Source organism: Protopterus annectens, chromosome 11.part0, assembly GCF_019279795.1.
Source record: "Protopterus annectens isolate FY-2018-M chromosome 11.part0, PAN1.0, whole genome shotgun sequence".
Classification (NCBI taxonomy): domain Eukaryota; kingdom Metazoa; phylum Chordata; order Ceratodontiformes; family Protopteridae; genus Protopterus; species Protopterus annectens.
Genome location: NC_056745.1, coordinates 1,546,948,543 through 1,546,974,076, shown reverse-complemented (window position 1 = coordinate 1,546,974,076; position 25,534 = coordinate 1,546,948,543). Strand labels below are relative to the sequence as shown.

The 25,534-nt window shown below is 37.5% G+C and overlaps 1 protein-coding gene across 1 annotated transcript in view; it reads right to left on the bottom strand.

The window, feature by feature from the left end:
- Positions 1-25,534, bottom strand: part of ANKRD16 (ankyrin repeat domain 16) — a 371,524-nt gene that overhangs the window by 126,816 nt on the left and 219,174 nt on the right. The window contains exon 3 of the mRNA XM_044088822.1: positions 14,064-14,106. Coding sequence (XP_043944757.1) covers positions 14,064-14,106 — 43 coding nt within the window. The remainder of the gene's footprint in view (positions 1-14,063; positions 14,107-25,534) is intronic.

Below are 25,534 nucleotides of genomic sequence, written 5' to 3'. Positions count from 1 at the left end.
AGCGAGAGAAGAGGAGGAGCCCACCTTTATAGAAATAAGAACATCAGTAAGAAATGAAGTCAGGGGGAAGCAGCAGGCACAGATGAGGTCACAGCAGATATGATAAAGATGTTTGGTGAGATAGTGGAGAAATGGCTACTGAGGGTACTCATAGCAGTGTAGGCAGAAAGGTGTATCCCAGATGACTACAGAATAAACATATTACTGCCAGTAATCAAGAAGAAAGGGGACATTCACAACTCTGGGCAGTACAGAGGAATCAGACTCTTGTCATATTACATGAAAGTTCTGGAGAGGGTGACTGACAAACGAATAAGCAGAGTAGTACAAAGTACGATGGAAAATTAGTAGCTTGGATTCAGATTTTAAGGGAGAAAATGTTGACAAGAATCCAAATCTCACTTGTGAATTATGGTATGTAAAGTCAGAGCTTGTGATGTGTTATACTGGCCAGAAATATCAGCACAAGCACAAAAGTAAATAATTCAAAAATCTGTTATGTATAATGTTTATCACAGTAATAATCCAAGAGAAGAGATGACTTCTTATTTATTTCCAGGAAGACCACTGAGTAAAGTGTGAGCAGATTTTCTTTCATTATCCAGACTATGTGCACTTGATCTATGTTAATTAAAAAAAAAAAAAAAAAAAAACAAGAAGAAACTTCACAGTGTGAAGGGTGTGATGTTCACTTCCTAAATTATGTTATGCACCTATCTCACTTAATAAAAATCTAACTGTAAAATCTAACTGTAAAACGTGCTACAAAATAACCAAATAGAAAATAGTAGGTAGTCCACAGCTGAGTTAAAATGGGAATCTCCTTTATTGAAATACACAAACAAGCGATCCTAGTTGAGTATAATGAAAAGCATCAAAAACATTCCTTATTTATATGTAATCAGGTTGTTTGAAGCAAGGGAGTGGTTACAGAAGGTGGTTCTGTTAAGAGCTATAAAAGCAATAAATTAATTCCTTTAGCCAAGTCTACCTTCACCATAGTGTAATCAGAGACTGTGCTACCTAAAACTGAAACTATTAAACTAGAGACAAATTACAATCTAAGACCAGTTTATTAACACTTTGTACAGGCTAACTAACTAATCAAAACTTTATTAATAAAGAAACTAACTAAAAAATGACTGACTAAAAGATCTACCAAACGACATCTACCAGAATAAATATTAATAAGTATACAACTTTTAACAAAGACCGCTTTCATATCAAATAAATACTTTTATCAGGTTTGTGTGTCAAAAACAAATCATGATATGAATTAATGTGTATAGATATATAACTAAAACCCTTAAGTACGATGAAAAAACATACAAACAACTGCTTAGCTGGAAATACAGTGATAAATGTTAAAACATAAAGCACAAAGGCCATGGGGATCTGTTAAAGTGTGAATAAAACACTTAGTTTGAGTGTATAAGAGTGGACTCGAGTAATTGCAACCTTTAAAACAGAAAAAGACTAGGCCCATGCACATTGTGTGCACGATCAGACTAGGCCCATGCACATTGTGTGCACGATCAGACTAGGCCCATGCACATTGTGTGTACGATCAGACTAGGCCCATGCACGTTGTGTGTACGATCAGACTAGGCCCATTTTTAGCCCATTTTCAGAGCAATAGCTATTAACATGTGAAAGTTCACTTTGTAGCTTCTGCATATTAGATGGGGATGTAAGCATAACACCCAGTTTACAGTCATCTGCAAACTTGTATTTTTAAACAATTGTATTACATCATCACTTGTGACATAAGAAAACTTACATTTACAGAAAAGTAATCAAACAATATTAACAAGTCCACATTAACAAACATTATGCATCACATATATTGTTACATATCCTACAATCTAAGTAACATTACATAAAATATTCATTTCCTGCTTTCTCGTAAACATCCTTCCTCCTCAACAATATTTTTCTGCATGTATTGTTCCCACAATTTCCATTTTTAACTCGTAGCCTTTTCAAATATCCCACTTCCTGTTCTTTTATCTCTGTTACAATATTCACTACTTCAAGTATAGTTGGTTTAGATTTTGATTTCCATTTTTTAGTAATTGCTTTTTTTGGCAGCCACCAGAATTAAACTTAACAAGGCCTTACTGTGTCTAGGCAATTCAGATCCTTTATCCTCAGCTCAAAAAAAGAATGTCCTTAGTTAAACTCATCTGCTTGCCTAGTATTCCTGACAGAGTGCATTGTAGTAAATGTTTAAAGTCTGCCAATGCATTACAATCCCAACACATATATTCTCAGTTATCTCTTTCTTCCTCATCACACCTCCAACATTTGCCATCTACCCGAGGAAAAATATTTTGGTGCCTGGTTGTGGTATAAAAGTATCTTCTAGACGTTATTGCATATTTGTGAGCCCATACATATGTCCTTCCATTGTTTTTTTGTGAACTGCATATCTAATCTCTCTTCCTAATCTTTTCTGACCTCTACTGATTGATTCCAATAGTTAGTCTGCAATATTTTCTTGTCCTACTAATTATTCCTTTTTTAACAGCAGCTTCTGTCTAGATTCAATTAAATAATCAGTGCAGGTTTTTCATTTTGGATTCCCTTATCCCTTTCACTTTGTCTACACTCTGATATCAATCACTGATAAAGAAGAATATCACTAGCCTGCAAACCAAATGTCTTCTTTGCCTCTTCTCATTCTATTACCTTTCCTTTTTTTTTTTTTTTTTTTTTTTTTTATTTGCTCCCAATACCTTGGTAATTTTGCTGTCTTCCTTTAGTAAATTCCAGCCTCCCCTTTTCTATTCTCTGTACCCTTAACTGGAGTCATCCCTATCAGCAGAATCTCCTTTCTCCTCTCCTGTGTTGGCTTAGTTCTTAGTGTACTTTCTGCCACTTTATGAATATATTCTGCATGACTGTTATACTCCTTAAGGATCTGTGTACAAACTCCTATTCTTTCCTTATTGTTTGAATTTCCCCCTGCTTCATCACCACCATTTTCCAATTTGAACTGCAGCTGTCTACTTATATTATGTATAAAAGTCTTAACTGTGTAGCTCTAAAATACCCCTTAAAATCAGGTAATCCTAAACCTCTTTGTTCTGTTGCAGGGGTGTAGCTAGGATTTTCAAATTTGTACTCACAGCTCTCAAACTGCTACCCCCCTCCCCAGCCAAGCTACGGCCATTCTGGTAATTCACGGTTTGCTCTTTTAGTGTCGCTGAAGAGGCATTCGCTGTAATGCCTCTTCAGTAATATAATATAGATTCACTCAAACTCGGTTCCTTGAATTGAAAATGAACCTGAAAGTCAGTTCTTTGAAAAATGCAGCATGGTAGTTGGGGTAGAGGATTCATGCTTTTGTTTTCTGTAACTAAGGTACAGGTTTTGAGCTTGAGTAAATTACTAACCACCTGCTACCCCTAACTAGGGTGTTTCATTCACACACACACACACCCCTACATACCTCTTTGTGCAAGAAATATGGGCAAAGCCTAAAATAAACAGGGACAGATATTAAATAATGCTCTTGTGAACTTAGAAAGTTGCTAGAATAACATGATTTATGCTAGTATGAGAAAGTTGGTAGAATAACAGGATTTGCGCTAGTATGAATTTTTCTAAAGGACATGAAGTCTGAAACTCAAATGTCTGTCATTATTTAGCAACTTCAGCCTTCAATGATTTTCTAAAAAATCACAAAATTTATGAGGAACAGACAATAAATACTGGGCAAAAATCTGGACATTCTGCATGCTACCTACCTACTACACACACACACACACACACACACACACACACACACACACACACACGCACGCACGCACGCACACACACACACACACACACACACACACACACACACCTCTCTTACCTGATAATCTGTTTGCGATTGACTTCCACGCACTACATCTTCAGATTTTCCGCTCGTAGAGATAATCCATTTGCGATTGTCTTCCTGCACATTTCCCGCTCGCAGCCAGCCGGACATGACGCAAGCTCACTTCCGACTGGCTGGTATGCTCCTTAAAGGAGCCAACACTGTTTTAAAAAAGAAAAAAATATGTACGTACGTTTTTCTTTAAAAAAAGCTACCCCATCTTCTAAAGAAGTTGTACTGAAATCAGTACAGTGCGTATGCCTCCAGATGTCCCTGTTCTGTTGGAAGGATCAACTTATCCCACTTGACTCTTGCCCTCTTCCTCTCCCAAATAAAATCAGTCAACTATTTATTAATTACTGTCCACAACTTCTTCTCTGGTTAGTACAAATATGCCTGACTTGTGTATAAAACTAAAGTGATTAAACAAATTTTATTGCTTGTATCCTGCTATACATATCCATAGGCAAGAGCTTCCAGTTTCTCAATTTTGTATTTAGTCTCTTCCCACATATCCTTAACTGCCATAATTGAATTGTTTTTAATCCATACTCAGAAATACTTCATTTTATCATGTCCCCATAGATATAAGTATTGCTGGAGCAATTAATGTGTGGGTATATACCGCCCCATTAGCTTGACAAGCCTTATCTGCAAAGCCATGGAGAGGATCATAATGGAACTCATAAATAAAGACATAGGGAACTTGCAGACTTTGGATCCAACCCAGTTTGGCTTTGTCAAAGGCAGATCCTGCCTCTTAAACTTGGTTGACTTTTTCTAGACAGTCACCAAGGCCATTGATGAGGGAAAGGCAGTCCATACAGCCTACCTCGACCTGGCAAAGGCCTTCGACACAATACCCCACTCAGGTATCATCGAAAAACTCATCAGCTTGAATGTAAACCCATACATCACAAGATGGGTTGCAAACGGGCTAAGTGACAGAACCCACAGGGTCAGAGTTGCTGGAGCCATGTCAGACTCAAAGCCTGTCACAAGTGGTGTCCCACAGGGCTCAGTCCTGGGTCCACTCTTGTTCGGCATCTACTTTTCTGAAGTACAAGCAAACACAGGAGGGTTATGGCTGACAAAGTTTGCAGATGACTGCAAACTGGGCCATAGTCGAAAACACATCTGACACAGATATCCTCCAGAAGGGCCTCACAGAAACGGATAACTGGTGCCAGAGCCATGGCCTGAAGTTAAACGCCAAAAATGCATAGTCATACCCTTCGGGAAAAACAAGGTTACCCCTAGCTACCATATAGGTGGCAATCCACTGAGCACAGAAAAAGTCATCAGGGATCTGGGGACCCAAGTTGACAGTAGCCTTCGCTTGACACTCATGTTGCTAAAGTAGTTAGGAAAACCTTCTATATCGCCCACCTGATCATGAAGGGATTCACATCTAGATCAAGGGAGGTCATCATCCCCCTGTACTCATCACTCATTAGACCTATGATTGAGTACAATGCCCGTTCGAATGTATCTGACCAGACACCTGCTGCAGCTTGAAAGGCCCCAAAAGTTCCTCACCAAAAGGATAAAGGGTCTCAAAAATATGTCTTATGCTGCCCGACTGAAAGAACTCCAGCTCTATTCAGTCTCATACCGCTTGCTCAGAGGTGACCTGTGCCTGACATATAAGGCCATGTCAAACCCAGATTTGATGAATATGCTTCACCTCAAAATATCTAGATCCCTCAGAGCCACAAGGGCGGGAGACTTAAACCTTGACACGGTTATAAATAGAACGTGCTGGAGGGACAGATTCATCACCCAGAGACTCCCTATGCTGTGGAACAAAATCCCGGTACATGTGAGGCAGAGCACCTCGCTTGCCTTGTTCAAGAGGAATCTTGACCAATGGATGGGAGATCGCAGATATACCCCAGGGATTACTTCAGTGTCACTGCTTGACAGAGGCACAGAAAAATGATAGGCATAGTTTTTATTCAAACTAAAGGGGTGGCGAAAGCCACATAACTATGGGCTAGGCTTATAAATGCCCTTGGGCAGATAGCCTAGTATGAACCTATGAACCTATAGCTCTAGCCTTTGTTTTGTCTTCATTCATTTTATATCCCAAAAAAAACAGGAACTCTCTCAGAATGTTCAACAACAGTGAGATGTCCTCTTATGGTCCCATCAAGTACAAAACAATATAATCTGAAAATAAGTCAACTTTTCTTTAACATCAAACTAATTATATTGTTGAATGTCTGAGTCCATTACACTCTGATATCAATCACTGATAAAGAAGAATATCACTAGCCTGCAAACCAAATGTCTTCTTTGCCTCTTCTCATTCTATTACCTTTCCTTTTTTTTTTTTTTTTTTTTTTTAATTTGCTTTTTTTTTTACTTGCTCCCAATACCTTGGTTCTTTTGCCGTCTTCCTTTAGTAAATTCCAGCCTCCCCTTTTCTATTCTCTGTACCCTTAACTGGAGTCATCCCTATCAGCAGAATCTCCTTTCTCCTCTCCTGTGTTGGCTTAGTTCTTAGTGTACTTTCTGCCACTTTATGAATATATTCTGCATGACTGTTATACTCCTTAAGGATCTGTGTACAAACTCCTATTCTTTCCTTATTGTTTGAATTTCCCCCTTTTTCATCACCACCATTTTCCAATTTGAACTGCAGCTGTCTGCTTATATTATGTATAAAAGTCTTAACTGTGTAGCTCTAAAATACCCCTTAAAATCAGGTAATCCTAAACCTCTTTGTTCTGTTGCAGGGGTGTAGCTAGGATTTTCAAATTTGTACTCACTGCTCTCAAACTGCTACCCCCCTCCCCAGCCAAGTTACGGCCATTGTGGTAATTCACGGTTCGCTCTTTTAGTGTCGCTGAAGAGGCATTCGCTGTAATGCCTCTTCAGTAATATAATATAGATTCACTCAAACTCGGTTCCTTGAATTGAAAATGAACCTGAAAGTCAGTTCTTTGAAAAATGCAGCATGGTAGTTGGGGTAGAGGATTCATGCTTTTGTTTTCTGTAACTAAGGTACAGGTTTTGAGCTTGAGTAAATTACTAACCACCTGCTACCCCTAACTAGGGTGTTTCATTCACACACACACACCCCTACATACCTCTTTGTGCAAGAAATATGGACAAAGCCTAAAATAAACAGGGACAGATATTAAATAATGCTCTTGTGAACTTAGAAAGTTGCTAGAATAACATGATTTATGCTAGTATGAGAAAGTTGGTAGAATAACAGGATTTGCGCTAGTATGAATTTTTGTAAAGGACGTGAAGTCTGAAACTCAAATGTCTGTCATTATTTAGCAACTTCAGCCTTCAATGCTTTTCTAAAAAATCACAAAATGTATGAGGAACAGACAATCAATACTGGGCAAAACTCTGGACATTCTGCATGCTACCTACCACACACACACACACACACACACACACACACACACACACACACACACACACACACACACACACACACACACACACACACACACACACACACACACACACACACACACACACACACACACACACACACACACACACACACACACACACACACACACACACACACACACAAGATAATCCATTTGCGATTGTCTTCCTGCACATTTCCCGCTCGCAGCCAGCCGGACATGGCGCAAGCTCACTTCCGACTGGCTGGTATGCTCCTTAAAGGAGCCAACACTGTTTTGAAAAAGAAAAAAATATGTACGTACGTTTTTCTTTAAAAAAAGCTACCCCATCTTCTAAAGAAGTTGTACTGAAATCAGTACAGTGCGTATGCCTCCAGATGTCCCTGTTCTGTTGGAAGGATCAACTTATCCCACTTGACTCTTGCCCTCTTCCTCTCCCAAATAAAATCAGTCAACTATTTATTAATTACTGTCCACAACTTCTTCTCTGGTTAGTACAAATATGCCTGACTTGTGTATAAAACTAAAGTGATTAAACAAATTTTATTGCTTGTATTCTGCTATACATATCCATAGGCAAGAGCTTCCAGTTCTCAATTTGGTATTTAGTCTCTTCCCACATATCCTTAACTGCCATAATTGAATTGTTTTTAATCCATACTCAGAAATACTTCATTTTATCATGTCCCCATAGATATAAGTATTGCTGGAGCAATTAATGTGTGGGAGAAGAACCCTGTCACTTTATGTGTGGGTATATAGTTCATAGCTCTAGCCTTTGTTTTGTCTTCATTCATTTTATATCCCAAAAAAAACAGGAACTCTCTCTCAGAATGTTCAACAACAGTGAGATGTCCTCTTATGGTCCTATCAAGTACAAAATAATATCATCTGAAAATAAGTCAACTTTTCTTTAACATCAAACTAATTATATTGTTGAATGTCTGAGTCCCTTATTTTCTTTGACTGTGGTTCTAAATGTAATCCAAATAACAAAGGGGAAGAAGGGGAAAGAGGACACCCCTGTCCGGCTACTCTGTTCAAGCATAACTCATTAGAGAAGAACCCTGTCACTTTATTTTTTGCTTCCAATCTCTCATATATCCTTCTAATTAACCTTATTATTGTATCAGGAAATGCAAATGCTTCCATTGCCCTACTCATAAAATCCCAACTTTCTCTGTTGAATGCTTTCTCTCCATCAGGACCCACCAAATATAAGAGGCATTTTCTTGCATTTTGCTTCTCTCTTTATCATCATTGATTTGTTAATGTTGTCAAATGTTTGCCTCCCCTCCACAAAACCACACTGGTCCATATCTATCAATTTTGGTATCACCTTTGCCATTCTTTTAGCCATTACAGACATGGTTTAGAATTGAAAAGGGCCTGTATAAAGCTGGATCAGATGAGGCTTTACTGTCTTTATGGATTACAGCTACTGCAGCTTTTTTCCAGGATGTTGGTGATTCCCCTCCTTTTGGAGTACTGTTACACAAAACTTTCCGGATCTTTACCACTTTCTTTCCTCCTAACTTTCAACTTCCACCAGAATGCAAATTATTCCTGGAGACTTTCCTGTAAATTGATAATACATCAGCATTTTTATCTCATCTCCTCCTGTCTTAACTGTTAGCTGTTGAGCCTCATCTACCTCTAACCATGGAATATTTAAATCTTCCATAAATATTTCTATTTTGCTTTTTCTTGAATTCACCAATTGTTTGCTTTATACAAATTTTCATAAAATTTACAAAATATCTCTAATATCTCTATAGTATCTGGTTATTTTTCTTGTTATAGCCTCCCTAAGTTTGGCAACAATCCTTTCTACTTTCTGTTGCCTAAGTCATTGTGCCAACAGTTTTTGTGCTCTGGAGTTATTAAAAAAAAAAAAAAAAACAACAGTTGCATAACAGTCATCTTTCTAAACTCATGCATATTATCCAGGTACTACCTTATTTACTTTTCAGCATACTGCAATTGTACCTTCTCATTATGTGAAATTCTGCTTTTGTACTACTTTAACTACTTTAACCTTTGTCAGTCCCTTTAAATAATTCTTACTACTTCTTAAACAGATGTCTTTTACTTTTATTTCTACCTTTCTTTTAAACTCCATTTTCATTTTATCCTACTTACAAGTTACAACTTTTGGAGTATTTTCTATCTTCCCTAATAACTTCCAGATAATTTCCACTAACCATTCCTTACATTCCTCTCTTTTTAACATGCAGATGGGGAAGCACCATTGTCTTATCTTTACTTCACTACCCTGCACTGTACTACCCTGCAGTGTTATCTTAGTAATTAACAGTGCATGATCTGAAATAGTAATTGGATGTGCATCAAAGTTCTCAACTGAATGGACATGTTCCTGTGAAATATAATTTTTATCAAGTCTAACCCAGATAGACTAGCAATTAATATAAGTACTCCTCTTTTCCTTTGTCCCTGATATTCTGCAGCATATCCATCCTGAAATCCTTTCTTTATCAAATTCACATGCTCAGTTCTTTCCCAATATCTTTCATCTAACATTGCTATTTGTACTCTGTATTTCTTAATATAATTAAGCATTTTTACGTTTTAGTTTATACCTGTGAGACCATTCACATTCCAAGATAATCTGGAAAGTATCGCCATTAAGACAAGATGCCATTATTCCCATCTATTATATAAGGCAGATTTTTTTAAATGTCTAATTCCATCTTTTGTGATACAAGTACCCTATCTGCAAACTTAGTTAACCAGAATTCCACATTTCTGATCTGTTGATCAGATAAGTACAAGCCAAACAGAAGTGGTCCACTGGTAATTTCATGCTTTTGAGAATGTTCCTGCCACTGTCATTGTGTGGGTTCAACCTCAGCCAGTTAGCAATCCATCTAACTACAAAGGTATCAGTCTGAAGAACATTTAAGATTGTTGATAATGCTGGCATACTGTATGGTATCAAAATGCCTTGGTGAGGTCAAGTTATGCTGTATGGACATTGTGACCACTGTACATGGCTTCCATTACCCTATCAAAAAGTTCACCAGATTCATTACACAGGATCAGTGCTTAAAATCACACTGACGGGGGTCAAATCTTATAAGACTTTTTTATATCATAATTTAGAAGGTCTGTTATGACCCATTCTATGGCCTTGCAGATAAAGTTTGTCAGTTTGATGGGTCTATAATTCCTGGAGTCCATGGTGGGGCACCCTTGTGAAGTGGCATCACAACTGCTGTGCACCAAGCCTTGGGGACAAACCCAGTAGATAAGTACAGGTCGAACAGTTGTAGTAGGAGCAGATCCACCAGCACACATCCAGTGTTGTTCAGCAGACGGCTTGGTATGTTATCAGGTCCCACAAAGGATGTATTTTTTGTTTTGAAGAATACTTTTGTGATGATAGGGGATTTGATATCTTTTGGTATGTGTGGCCTTTCTATAGATTTTCTGGAGTGAAATTTGCACTGAATTTGTTTGCTAATACATTTGCGATATCCACTGATTAGAGTTGGCATGTCATTATGAAAACATTCAGAGCAATGTTGGGTGTTATTTTGTAACTTCCTGATGTAAATAAAAAAAGGATTTGTAATCATCCTTATGTTGTAATGACAGCCTAACTTCATAGGAAGTCATTGTTTTCCTGATGGCATTTTTCAGTGCCTTGGATAACCTTTAGATGTTGACCTTCATATGTGGGACTTCAGTTTTTGCTATAAAATCTAATTAGCTTTTTCCTTTTATTGTATTGCTTATTTATGCATGTGGATCACCAGAATGGTTTGCTTTTACCCCTCTCTTTTTGTTTAAATTTGGTAGGGGAACTTAGAATTTATCTTCATAACCACTAACTGTTTCAACATTTTGGAGGTGACAGAATTGTAGGAAATTGGTACATTTTAACTATTTAAATATTATGTACTTGCATCTACTCATTTCGGGATTTTGAAAGACAGACTTACCAATCTGTGGTCAGACTTGACGGGGAAGGATATACTAGTGGGCTAGTATACAGACAGGCTGTACTTGTGAGGACCAAGTCTAGAACATTTTGTCCTCTAGTGGGCTCTTTCACTATTTGATCCAAGGAATTCTTATTTATGTTATTGAGAAATTTTTGGGCTTAGCCTACATTTGAGGTGTAGGTCTCGGTCTCCCAGTTTATTGACAGGTAGTTAAAGTCTCCCAGGATGACATAGTTTTTGTGTACTTGAATTTTATCCAAAGCATTTAAAAAAAGGATTGTTTTTTTTGGGCGTTATTAAAGGGGTCCTGTAACATGCTATGATCTGATAGTTGTTTTTATTTATAATGAGCTCAATCTCAGTAAGTTCAGTTTGTGGGTTATTGTGAATCTGCCTTGTGTTTCTAACAACTATGGATACTCCCCAAGAGTTCCCACTGGTCTAAAGGCATTGCAGGTGTAAAACCTTGGTGTAGAGAGTTTTTTCTGCACTTTTAAAACAGGTTTCAACAATAATACACACAAGATAAGTGCCAGTGTTATCTCCACCTTGTCATATCATCAAGTAATTCTTCTTTTAAAGTCAGATGCCTCACAACCAGGCTTCACCTATGGCTGAGTAGTTTTATTAGCATCTCCCAGATATAGTCATTATTTTGTGATACTACATATCCCACCTCTACACTTCAAATATAAACCTTATTATAGCCGTATATATGTCTCAACTAAAATATCAACATTTTTTGTCCTACCCAGTTCTTTTTCTCAACTCACTTGCTCAATGTTCAAAATCTACTAATGCATAAGTAACTTTTATAATGTAATAACCGCCTCTCATTTAATATGAATGTAATCTAGTCAGCAAATGTATGTGGAATTGTTAATGTGTATTATTTAATATCTGTTCAAGTACATTACTGAATGTTTGTAATATGTTGCAGCTTTTCTCCATGGGGCTCTGAAGAAAGAGGCTTTAGACTAAACCCACTCAGTCAAACCCAGTAAACAAAAACAAAACAAAAAAATGCTCCAAATGAAGGGGGGCTTAAAGGTCAGGCAATTTGTTATTTAGACTCCTAGCATGGAGCAGCACTATACTGATTTTGTCTGGTGCTTTAGTTGTTATTGTGGGGGAGGGGTTACGTTACAAAATATATTAGTTGGAGTCTGTCCAAAAAAAACAAAAAGAACTATGGGGGCAGCAAAGGTTTTAGCCATCATAAAGATGCCCTGGAATGAGAGGTGCAAGCTATCCCTGGAAAAGCAAGTAGGAAATGCTGGCACATACTGTTTCCTACTCAAATGGCACCAGTTACTCAGACCATTTTTTGACATCAGTTATCTTTTCCTTACATCTCAGTATCATTCTTGGTAAATGTAGGATTTCACTCAATACCAGACTCTTTTCTGCATTTATGACATGAGCAAGGAACTATTTCTCTGCATATTCTTTAGGATTTTGTGCACCAGGTAATTTTACACTATATCTGTTAAGGGCCCTTGAGACATCGAGATCTTGGCACCTGAAAGACAACTCACCATCACCCATTTTTATGAGAGTAGACTATGTGTATCACTATAGAGCCAACAATCACCAGATATAAATGTTCTAAGTAAGCAACATTTATATTTGGATTTTGCTTTCCAAATGTCCATCAAGGATATCTAGCTTTACACTTTTCCTATTTATTTTATGTTCTCTTTGTGACCTCTTACTAGCCAGACCACTAGCATCCCAACAGCCCATTTGTTCTCTGTCTGGCTGAAAGCAGACTACATCACCCATTGGGGGAATTCCCATTGTCCCAATTGAACCCTCATCTTTTCTTGACTGGCACTGAGGACTACAGCGGGTCACCAGCAAACTGTCACCCTTGGCAGATTTAAGTTTACTGATATGCATTTTCATACCTCAACCTGTTGGCAGGCGAACATGGTGCAAAGCCCTGCTATACTAAGCATAAAGTGGCTAAGCACCTTCAAACATTTGCACTGGTAAGCTAGTGTGCAAACACTCTTTCAATGGGCTCATGCTCCCTGGACCCTATGCATACTTCTGTGACTTTTCCCAGACAGCACTTCTATGACAGAAACCCGATCCTGTGCTGAGCATGCTGGTGTTTATTGTTCACATCTGCCCCTCCCTGGCTAGCTCCTCTACTGGACAGGCCCCTAAAGTGACTCTGCCTGGCTGAGTTGGAGTCAGGGTTCTATCACCATGTGCGAAGGAGCTGGTTAGCTTTTCAATATTAGGCAATCTGCTCACCTAATTTACAGTTCCTTTAGGAATTTTTTTTTTATGTACTACTTTGCTTGTTCGCTATGAAATTTGCCTTTTATGTACAGTTTGTGAAACTTGGTTTCCCTATACAACAGACAATATACCCTATTTCACTGCTTGTTGTATCCTGGCCCATTTATAAGTTAAAAAAAATGGGTAAGAAGTCTACCCAAACTTGTTTATTACAGGGGAAGTAGACCATAATGTGAATGCAGTTAGACAAAATATCATTTCCAATACAGTGTTTTTACTAAACAACAGTAATACATTACAGCACTAATATGATATACTATTACTTATTACAGGCTTTTGCATTAAATGTCATCACATTCCAGCATATTTTATGTTCATCAAATTATAACATTTGCAGTGGAACATAACAGACATATTTCATAAGAGACTTGGGAGACTTAAGTTCTTTAACTTATAACTAAATATGGGTGAAATTAAGGCAATGATTATGAATATATATAAACAAAGAAATGGAATAACATGGTAAGAGTGGGCTTTCTTACACTGACTATAAAAATGAAAAAAATAAATTCTTACCTCTCAAGAAGAATATCTACAACTTCAGAGCAACCATGCATCGCTGTAAAGGGAAGAAAACAAAGGGATTAGTTTACTCAGTAAATTGTGTTGTTTTATTCTTTGGCTCTATAGATGCAAAACACTGAAGGATTGCCTATATTTATTGATAGTATTTAATTCTTATTTTATTCAAGTGATGGTATGGCTAATTCATACATGATTCAAAAGACAAACTGAGAGTTGAACAAATATAATATATGAGATACATAAATGAAAAAAGCAGCAATACTAATATAACAAAATATATGATAAAGCATGAAAGCGTAGCAGTAACAGTAGATATCCATGGAAGTCTTAAGAACCAACTGTGCTAGAGACACGTATGAATCACAGACTACTGATCACATGCATCCATGCATCTGAATTAGGTGGGTCAAAGCTAGAATCAGAGGGGCAGCAGTCAAATGGCACAGTGTTACAGGGGTAGTGGGTGACAAAAGAACATCAACAAAGCTAAAAAGTAAGGTGTAAAAAACAGTGATGAGACCAGTATGTCTGTATGGTGCAGAAACCTGGGCAGAAAAGGCAATGCAGTTTAGCAAATTGGAGGTGATGGAGATAAAGTGCCTAAGGTGAGTGGTAGGACGCACACTGTGAGACAGATGAATAAATAATGACAATAGAGCAGAAGCTAAAGTGCTTCAATTGCAGAGAAGAGAGACTATATTTTGGTTTGGGCACATGCGCAGGGAAGAAGATAATGATTTGCTGAAGAAGTTTTGGGAGATGTAGGAAGAAGTCAAGAGGGAAACAAGGACATCCAGCAAAGAGATGGATGAATTGCATGACCGAAGGCCTGCAGCAGACACGTAGGAGACTGATAATGAATTGAGAGAGGAGGCAACATTCCATCCCTGAATAGAAACCGTAGAATAAAGATGAAGCTGATCCCCTTTGAAGATAAAAGCAAGACACGTATGTATTGAAATGATGCTACAACTCAGGACTTAAAGAATCAATGCTGGAAAATGTTGTCAAATTAAAACAGATACACAAAAAGTTTGGCTTAAGAGGGAACAAAGATGATACTTACAGCAGTATCTCAATTCTGCTGGTAAAAATACCATTGAATAAAAAAAGAAAAAAGTTTAGTCAAAGCAATTTCCTTAGAACTTCTATCTAACCGTTCAAGGACCCTAAAGTGTGGCTGTACTAAATAGAAATATATAAAATGTTGATATCAATAATTAACCAAAACAAGTCCCTATGCTACATAAATTATTTAATTTATATGCAAACTCTGCAGAATTCATAATTTCTACGTAATCTAAAAGATGTATATACATATCCTAACTAATATTCTACAAATACATTTCCCAATTCAGCAACAATGTGCCTACCATGAATTTTATAAATTTTAGCTGCACAGAAAAAGGTACTGTAGTTATTTTAGCTTTCTCAACAGTCACAAATTCAATAGTAGAATATTCAACAAAATGGTCACCTGCCAAGGCCAGAAATAGAGAATATGTTAAAAATTTCGAAAGTGATGAGATATACTTGTGGACAGCTACACAGGATGTGATCTCCTTCCATTTTCTGATACTCAAAGAAGTTGGTTAACAGACCAGAATAGATCCTTTATGAGAAGGTCTGAGGAAAACGTCATTCCAGGACAGTGGGGGAGAAAGAGAGAATAATTACATTAAGCTTAGAGTCCTGACTAACATTTTGATGGGAAGTCTTTCAAAAGTAGATTTTAAAGCACTATGGTTTTTACACCAAAATGACTCAAAGGATCAAATGTCACACATATTTCACTGCACAAACATTTCTAGAAGGAAATGAACCGGTTTATTTTGCCAAGCCTGAAATGAAATGCCCAAAAGACTGAAATCTGTACATTCAAGAAGCTCAGCATAGCATACTTTAGGATCCCTCCTTGTCTCTTGGATTTCAGTTTGCAGTCTGAGCTAATAAAATGCAAGAAAATATTTACACTTGTAGTTTCATTTTAGAGTAGGAATCGTAGGCCCCTGGCAACTACAGCAGTGCCACACCAACAGAAGCATAATACAAAGAGAAACACTTGTGCACAGAGACAGTCCACAGCAATAGCTGTTAAGATGGATAAAACTAAGCACAGTCAGGTAGCATTAATTCTACTACTTTACAATGTGAGAATCATTTCAAGACACTTCAAAAAAGGAATGTCTGCAATTTGACAGTTTGAAGTTGGCAAACTAAGATCAACTTAAACCCCACTGCTTTCTGTTCTGTGACTGTTAAACTTGCGGTGAACTGAAAGGCACCTGCCTCATTTCATGTCATTAACGTCTAGAAGGACACTAAGACGAAGGGAAAAGTTCTTATATATAGTTCGTATTTCTATAAAATGTTTTATGATACAAATTGCATGTTTTATAGTAAAGCATTTTTAAAATTATCGTAGGGAATAAAGATATTAAAGTAAACATATGTTTTTTTCTTTCTTTCTTCTTTTTTTAGTATTAAGAAATGTAAGCATTCCACTGCAAAAAGAGAAAAAAGCCTAGACAAAAGCATGTTTAAGTTAACAGGCTGTACTCTTGGGTTGTTGATGTGGGGGATGGGGTGCAAAAGTACACAGATCATAACATGTAGGGCTGATATGTTTTCTCTTACTTTTGCATTAATGAATGTCTGGATTATGACCATTGGCTTAATCTAATAACAATTTCAAGTGGAAACAAGTAAATAAGAGAGCACTGAATTTAATGAAAAGTTTTCCATTAGTAATAAATGTTTCAGCATGTCTTTAGATGCCTGCAGCTGAAGACCGTATTTTCCTTTTTTCTTGCTTTCCCATGAAGACAGGATGATTAAATGGCAATTAAAACCAAAAAAAGCTCTGGTTTCTTCAAGGCTAAAAGTTAATGTTTTCTGAAAGCATCCAAGTTGTTCTTCACATCTTGTGTCTTTCGGCTTTTCCTGGTTAGGGGTCGCCACAGCAGAACTCCGGTCTGCTAATGATTGGCAGTAGATTTTTACGTGCTGGCTTGCCGGGCCTAACGCACAACCTTCAATGAAGGAACGCCCATTCACGGATGTCGCCACACAGAAGATGCTCTAACTGAGAATCGAATGAGCAACGTCTAACTGTGAGCCGACAATGCTACCGCAGCACCACCACTGCAGTAAGTTGTCTTCACATCTAATAAAGATAAAAAGAGCAGACACCAATTAGTATAAACAGGAGCACAGGCAGTAACAAGTGTCTTCGCATGGATAACCTTAACTTTAGGTTAGATCAAGCCTATGTTTCCAGTTGTCTATTCGGGACAATTGCTCATATTAGGAGGGTTAAAGTTCGTTATATGAAAATGTAGAAAGTTTTGTGTGTTTGTATTAAGTCAATAGGCTCTGGGGGTGTTCTGGGGGAGATGTTTGTTTGACTTTTATTTGAAGATTTAAAATGTGACATAGGTTCAAAGGGAGATGATAGGAAACAGCTGTACAAAGGATCAACCAGAGAAACAGGTGCATGTATCATAAATGCTAGAAATAAACACTTAAATATATAATAGGCGGGAATAATAACTTCTTATTATAATGGCAGCACTTTCCATATTGTCGCAGAATGTGAACAGTCTCACAAATATAGACAAAAAGCAAAAAAAATTTCATTACATTAAGAAATGCAGAGAGCAAATAGCAATACTACAGGAGACACATTTGGAAAGAACTCAGCATCTGTAATTGATAAAGAGAGGATTTCAGGAAGAATACCCAGCAGAATATTAGGGAGAAAGGAAAAGAGGAGTACTTATATTAATTGCTAGATGACAGAAAAGGGAAAAATAAGGGTTGATTTGTGGTAGCAAGGGGCTACTGACAAGGTAGCAGGATTATACTGGCATGTATTGTTATTCCATCTAAATAGCTATTATGGAACATAAGAACATTTTGGGAGAAATAATCAGTTTTCAGCAGGGGAACAGTATTTATAGCTTGTGACTAGAATTTGATTTGCAACAATTAGGATGTAACTGGGAGGACTAAAAGGGAAATATTAAAAAAGAGGACAGCTTTATGAAGAAAGTTATGAAAATATTTGGTACAGGAGATTTGAATTCAGTAGTAGGAACTTGGAGAGAATTTCCATATTATTCCCCAAGGTACAATAACTGGCTTAGACTAGGCAGACATTATATTTCACAAAAAAGTGTATTTAACTGAATCAATGGTGTTCCTGTGGAAGCCTGGAAGCTAGGAGGGATGAAAGTTATTAATATCTGGAAGGTTTTATTTATGACCATTTTAAAAGAAGGGGGCATATCCAATAACTGTCAGATCATGTGTCAATAATAACTAAGAAAAATGCAGGATAATGAAGTAAAAATGAGACAGTGGCACTCCTACTTGTTAAAGACAGAAGAAGTTAGGGAATGGGTTGTGGAAATTATTCAGGAGTTATTAGGGAAGACAGAAAATACTCCAAATGTTACTCCTACTGAGTGAATGAAAGTGGAGTTTAAAGATAAGGTAGAAATAAAAGAAAAAGAGATATGGTTAAGGAGTAACAAGAATTATTCAGAGTGGCTAACAAAGGTTAAATTATTGTAGAATAAGTGGAATTTCAGAGAATAACAAGAGGCGCAAATGCATAGTACTAAAGAAAAAATAAAGGAATACCTGGATAATATATATAAGTTTAGAAAGATTGCTGTTAAGCAACTGCTTTTTGATAAAATCCAGAGCACAAACACTTATAGCACAATGACTTAGGCAACAGAAAATAGAAAGGGCTGTTGCCAAACTTAGGTAGCCTATAACAAGAAAAATAATCAGAGGTCTTGTAGAGTTAGTAAAGATATTTTGGACATTTTATGAAAATTTGTATAAAGCAGAGAAATGGGTAATCAAGATAAAGCACAAATGGAAATATTTATGGAAGACAAATATGCCAAGGTTAGAGGTACACGCGGCTCAACAACTAACAGTTAAGATAGGAAGAGATGAGATAAAAATGGTAATACATAAACAATCTGCAGGAAAGTCCCCAGGAATAGATGATATTCAGGTGGAAGTTTAGAAGCTAAGAGGGAAGAACGTTATAAAGATATGGAAGGTTTTATTTAACTGTATTTTAAAAGAATGGAACGCACCAACATAATGGAAAAAAGCTGTGGTGGCTGTAATACCTAAAGCTGGTAAAAATCAATCAAATCCAGCTTCATATAGGTCCATTTCAATTTTACACCATGGTTATAACATGTTCATGTCTATAATGTCTAAAGGAATCACAAAGGTGTTGCCAAAATTGATACATATGGATCAATGGGATTTTGTAGACAGGAAACAAAAATTTGACAACATTAACAGAACAATGATGATCCACAGGAAAGTAGAATGTAAGAAAATACCACTATTGTCGGTGGTTCTGGATGCAGAGAACGTATTTGACAGAATAAGCTAGGATGTTTTGAGTATGGCAATGGAAGCATTTGCATTCCCTAATACAATAATAAGGTTAATTAGGAGGATATAAGAGGGATCAGATAAAAAACAATCTAAGTGGAAGGGTTCCTCTCTGATTAGTTGTCTGAACATAGAAACTAGACAGGGGTGTCCTCTTTCCCCTTTATTTGTATTATACTTAGAACCATTTGCAAAGAAAATAAGGGTCTCAGAAATTCAAGGATATAACTGGTATGGTAATTCAGGTGGCCATGGTGGTGCAGTGGTTAGCATTGTCGCCTCACAGCAAGAGAATCTCAGGTTAGATTCTCGGCTGGGGTGCCTTCTTTGCGGAGTCTGCATGTCCTTCGTGCGGTCATGTGGGTTTCCTCTGATTGGTCTGGTTTCCTCCTATATTCCAAAGACATGCAGTAGGTGGATTGGACATTCTAAACTGGCCACAGGTGAGAGTGAGTGTGCAAGTGAGTGGTACGAATGAACTACTGAGACAGGGGTAGCCATCTGGCGGTGTAAACCTTGGCTTGAAATGATGGTCACTGCTGAAGTGACACCCCAACCCCATGTGCAAAATGGGAAAAGGGGTTGAGGATGTATGGATGAATTGGTATGGTAATCAAGAAAAGTTGATTTTATTTGCAGACAATATAATTTTGTACCTTATAACACCAGACAAGGACATCTCAGTGCTGTGTAATATTCTGAGACAGTTCCAAGTTTTTTTCAGGATACTGTTGAAGATAAAACAAAGGTAATAGCTGTAAACTATGCCCCCACACATGAACTGGTTCAGCAATACCCATATTTATGGGGACATGATAAAATGAAGAATTTAGGAATATGGGTTAACAAAGATTCTGTTATGGCAGACAAAGATATAAGGGAACAGACTAAACAAAAGATAATACAAAAAAATGAGAAACAGGAAGCTTTTAATAAGGGTATGGATAGCAATATAAAGAAGTACAAATATTTTTAGTCCCTGTAGTTTTATACACTGGTCAGGCTTATTTTTATCAAATGGAGAAGTTATGGAGAGGAATTAATAAAGAGTTGAAAGAATTTATCTGGGAGTGTAAGAGGGAAGAGTAAAGTGGAACAAGTTGATTGTTCCACTAGAACAAAGTGGTTTAGGATTACTTGATTTCAAGGGATATTTGACAGCTGTACAGTTATGGCTGTTATAAATATTACAAGCAGGAAGCTAAACATTCACAGTGGAAAGGGATGATTATGAGGCAATGGGGGAATTCAAGAAATAAACAGAGACTGTGATTTTGGATGCAGATCCTTAAGGAGAACAGCAATAGTCACAAAGAATATTTTGTTCATAAAGTAGCAGAAAGTATTCTAAGAACTAATCCAACACTGGAATGGAGAAAGGAGATTCTGCTGATAGGGATGAAGGAATCAGGGGTACAGAGACTATGCAAGAGGGAGCTGGAATTTACTGGTGGAAACTGGCAAAGGAACTGAAGTGCTGGGAATAAATAATTAGAAAGAAAAAGTTAAGTGAATGGGAAGAGACGAAGAAGATATTTGAACTGCAGGCTAGAGACTGACTTTCCTATCAGAGATTGATAGAGTATAGACAAAAAGAAAGGGATAGCGGAATCTCAGAACTGTATTTAAAATGGAATCAATATAAATTGATAAAGCCTTCACTTAGCAACCATGATAGGTCTGAAAGGTGGATCGCTTAGGTTTATGTGAATTTTAGGTATACCAAACAAATTCCAGCTTTGGGATGATCTACCTTTGGAAAACTGAACAGCTCATAATTTATATAACCTTGACTAAGTAGATGTAAAAGGCATCACTGAATGTATTTTTCGGGTGCATCCTTATGACACTTTCTATTTGACACATGTTCTCTCAGTCTCCATGCGTAGTCAGAATAATTCATGATGACAATGCCATTACCTTCATCTGCTTTCATATAATGTAAATTACTAAAGACTACTTCATCTTTTCAGTGCTAAATTCTCTGCATGATTTAAAATGAGCCACATAAAATTACTTTTTTGTTTCAACATCATTCCTAGAAGTAATTAATGTTCCCACATCAATTTAGAGTGTAAGTACTCCTTTAACTTCTCTTTACTATGTTATTTTTTTTTAAATGCAGAATGTTATTTAAGATAATGTAAATTCAGTTTCCTCTCCGCTCCCCTGAAAAATAATAACCATGACTATCCAGGCTAAAACAAAGACATAAAGCTCAGCAAGGTTTTATTTAATTTTTTTTTTATATTTTCTGCAGAATCATTTGAACTAAAGGAATTGGGGCAAACCGATACAACAGCATATTTCCATACTGTGGGACCTAGTCCAAAACTTGCATAACAATTTCCAGGGTGGCCAAAAAATAATGTTCAGGTGTCTACAGGTAAAGGTGAAGCATTTACATGTCTACTAAGTTACTGTACATTCTTCTCCATGATAAAAAACAACTTCTCAGGACTGAGAGATCTCAAAGAGAAGTATCGTATATGGAACCCAGGATTTCTGCCTTCAGGAAAGCTATGGCTAAGATGGCAAGAAGGGGCTGCCTAGATTTAACCAATCAATCTACAGCAATCACCTCGGTTTCTTCATTAAAGATAAAACAAAGTAGCAACAGATGCACTGGATCCATTGTCTGATCCCACAAACTGTCTGGGTGAATGTGTTCTGCTGCCAAAGAACTAAAAATTAACAGATTATTTGGTTTACTTTGTATATTCTTGATTGTACTGATGCATTTAATGGATATTAATGAAATTTAGGTTTTTGCTATTATAAAAACTAGAAGATGTAATTTTTCCTGCTGCTAGCTTTGCTAACAATTCCCTGTAGTATGACTTCATTGGTTCCCGCTCTAAGGGCCTGCCTAAGAAAGTAGAAGTTCTTAATGACTGACAATAACTAGGTTAAAGGGAACAAAGCACGTAAAGACACATCAATAGATTATTTACTCTTCTACTTAAGCTGTCCATTATCAGTTTCCTTAAGCTTCTTCAAATAATACTCAATGGCTCAGTTTCAATTAGTCTTTATTTTATTCCATGTGGGAAACAAACACTTTCACCCTGTGCTTGGGCTTCATCAGATCTACTGATTAACCAGGTTAAGTTCTCCATTTAAACATACATGAAGAGGTGGGCATGACTCACCCGGGGTTTGTGATTGGTGTTGTGCTGGTGCCTAATCTGAATGACTGTAATGACTGGAGTTTGAAAGGAGTCAAAGTGTAGACCATAGAAGGAATTACTGAGGCTAAGTGGGGGAGGTGTGGGAACAGCATGAGAAATTAGCCCCACTGTATGTGCACCTATGTCATGAACAAAATAAACTTATGGCTTGATAGAAATCCTTAAAACAGGCAGGTTTTAGCAGATGATGTGATTCAAAATGTCCATCAGCCCACTATGTAATAAGAAAGCAAATGTTTAGCAAACCAATATACTGACCAAATAAAAAATGTTTAGTAAACCATACAAATATTAACATTTCAAGAAAAGTGCATGTACAGAAAATAACAAATTGCTGAAGTAATTTGCAAAATAATTTAAAGTAAGAACTAGGAAATAGACTAACTGCCAATATTTTTAACCACTTAATAAAGCTGACTGCATGCTTTTGCCATAATTAATTCTTCAGAAGTAGTAATTAGATTAACAAGTCTAATAAAATAAAAATGTGAACAATATGTCATATTTTTATATACAGGAATGAAGCATTTTCACTGTGCTAATCAATGTGTAATACAGGTCAATAGCTTTAGTATAAAAAGCTTGCTATGCAAGGGAAGAAGGGAAGTGACTGGTAAGCAAAAAATTATATTTAAGAAAATCAGTTGCAGGGAGAATAAAGTACAGTTTTGTACCTACCATAAATGTAGATGTTCGAAGATCCACATTGCTGCAGTCCTTACACTTGGGTAGTCCGCTGTCCTCGGTCGGCCCGAATATCAAAGTATAAGGCTGACGTCGGTCAGGGCGCATTTGACTGACATCAGGACGTCAGGGTACAAATGCGCATGACCGACGTCATATCCTCAGTCTTTTCTTGCCCCAGATGTCAGAAGACCCAAAAAAATAAAGGTCAAAACCAAAAGATAGCAAACAACCAACCAACCACCCTTGCACTAACTATATGTACAACATATACAATATACACAATATGTACAACCCAACCCACACAACCACCTCTAACTACAGAGGGGAAGGAGGGAGGGTAAATTGGACTGCAGCAATGTGGATCTTCGAACATCTACATTTATGGTAGGTACAAAACTGTACTATGTTCTTCATCTCACATTGCTGCAGTCCTTACACTTGGGTAGAATCCCAAAGCAGAGGTAAGGGAGGATGGCCAACTACAAGGAAGCAGGAGCTGCCAAAATGTCCTGCAAAACAGCAGTGGCAAAACCAGCCCTGGACTTAGAGTAAAGTGGCAGGTGATAATGCCTAGAGAAAGTATGCACAGAACTCCAAGTAGCTGCCTCCAAAATATCCTTGGTTGCCACTCCCTCAAAAAGCTGTTGAAGTGGCAGTAGCCCTAGTGGAATGAGGCCTAATCCCAGCTGGAATCTCCTTGCCATGATGGGAATAACAGAAAGCAATGCAAAACCCAATCCACTTAGAAATAGTTTGTTTTGACACAGGCTTGCCCTGAGAACTCAAAGCAAAAGAAACAAACAACTGCTGAGACTGCCTGAACCCTTTAGTTCTGTCCAAATAATAACGCAACTGCCTGTGAACATCTAAAGTGTGCAAAATATTTTCCCCTTTATTTTGGGGATTTGCATAAAAAGTAGGCAAATGAATAGTTTGGTTTAAAGCCACACTAGAAACCACCTTAGGCATAAAGGAAGGATTAGTACGTAATGATACCCTATCCTTATGGAAAATCAAGAAAGGCTCAACCGCCATGAGGGCCTGTAATTCAGAAACCCTTCTTGCAGAGGTAATGGCCAACAAAAAAGCAGTTTTCCATGATAAATATTTCAACTCAGCAGTAGCTGCAGGCTCAAAAGGTTGTAGAGTGAGTTTCTCCAACACAAAATTGAGATCCCAAGCAGGAGTAGGAGCTCTTCGTGGGGTCTTATATTCTTTGCCCTCTAAGAAATTGCTTGAACAAAGGATGAGAAAACAATGGTGGGTCGCAATCATAGTGAGCAGAAATTGCTGCAGCATGAACTTTAATAGAAGAGAAAGACAAGCCTTTGTCTAGTAACTCAGTAAGATATTGAAGAGCCACACTCAAATTAGGCTCAGAAACATCAAAATCTTTTGCTGCACTCCAAAATAAAAATCTCTTCCATTTATCTGCGTACACTTTCCTTGTGCTAGGCCTTCTAGCTTCCAAAATCACATTCAAAACTTGTTGTGGAAGTTGAGACCCTCTATGGTTCAAAACAGAATATGCCAGGCTGTCAGGTGAAGAGAGTGAAGTTTGACATTGAGCAAATGGCTGTCCTCCTGTGACAACAGGTGTGGAATCAAGGCAAAGGCCATGGAGGCTTCCGTGCCAGACTTCTCAGTAATGGGTACCAGTGCTGTCGAGGCCAATCTGGAGCTATTAAAATCATCCTTGGCTTGTCCTGTCTGACCTTTAGAAGTACCTTTAGGAGGAGAGGCAGAGGTGGAAAGGCATACACATGAAGATTGCTCCAATTGAAAGAAAGAGCATCCACTTTCCAAGCTGTGGGATGAAACCTTTTGTGCAAAACTTTGGCAGCTGATGGTTTAGTGGAGAAGCGAACAGATCTATGTCTGGAGTTCCCCATGACACTGTCAATTTCTGAAACACATGAGGATCCAATTTCCACTCGTGGGGATCCATAATTCGTCTGCTCAACACATCTGCTAAGGAGTTCTGTGCTCCTGGCAGAAACCTTGCCTGAAGATTGAGTTGTAAACTGAGAGCAGTCTCCCACAAAATCATTGCTTGCCTGCATAGAGGATAAGAATGTGTTCCCCCTTGCTTGTTGATGTACCACATGACAGTTGTGTTGTCTGTTAGAATCAACACCTGTCCTGGAAGAA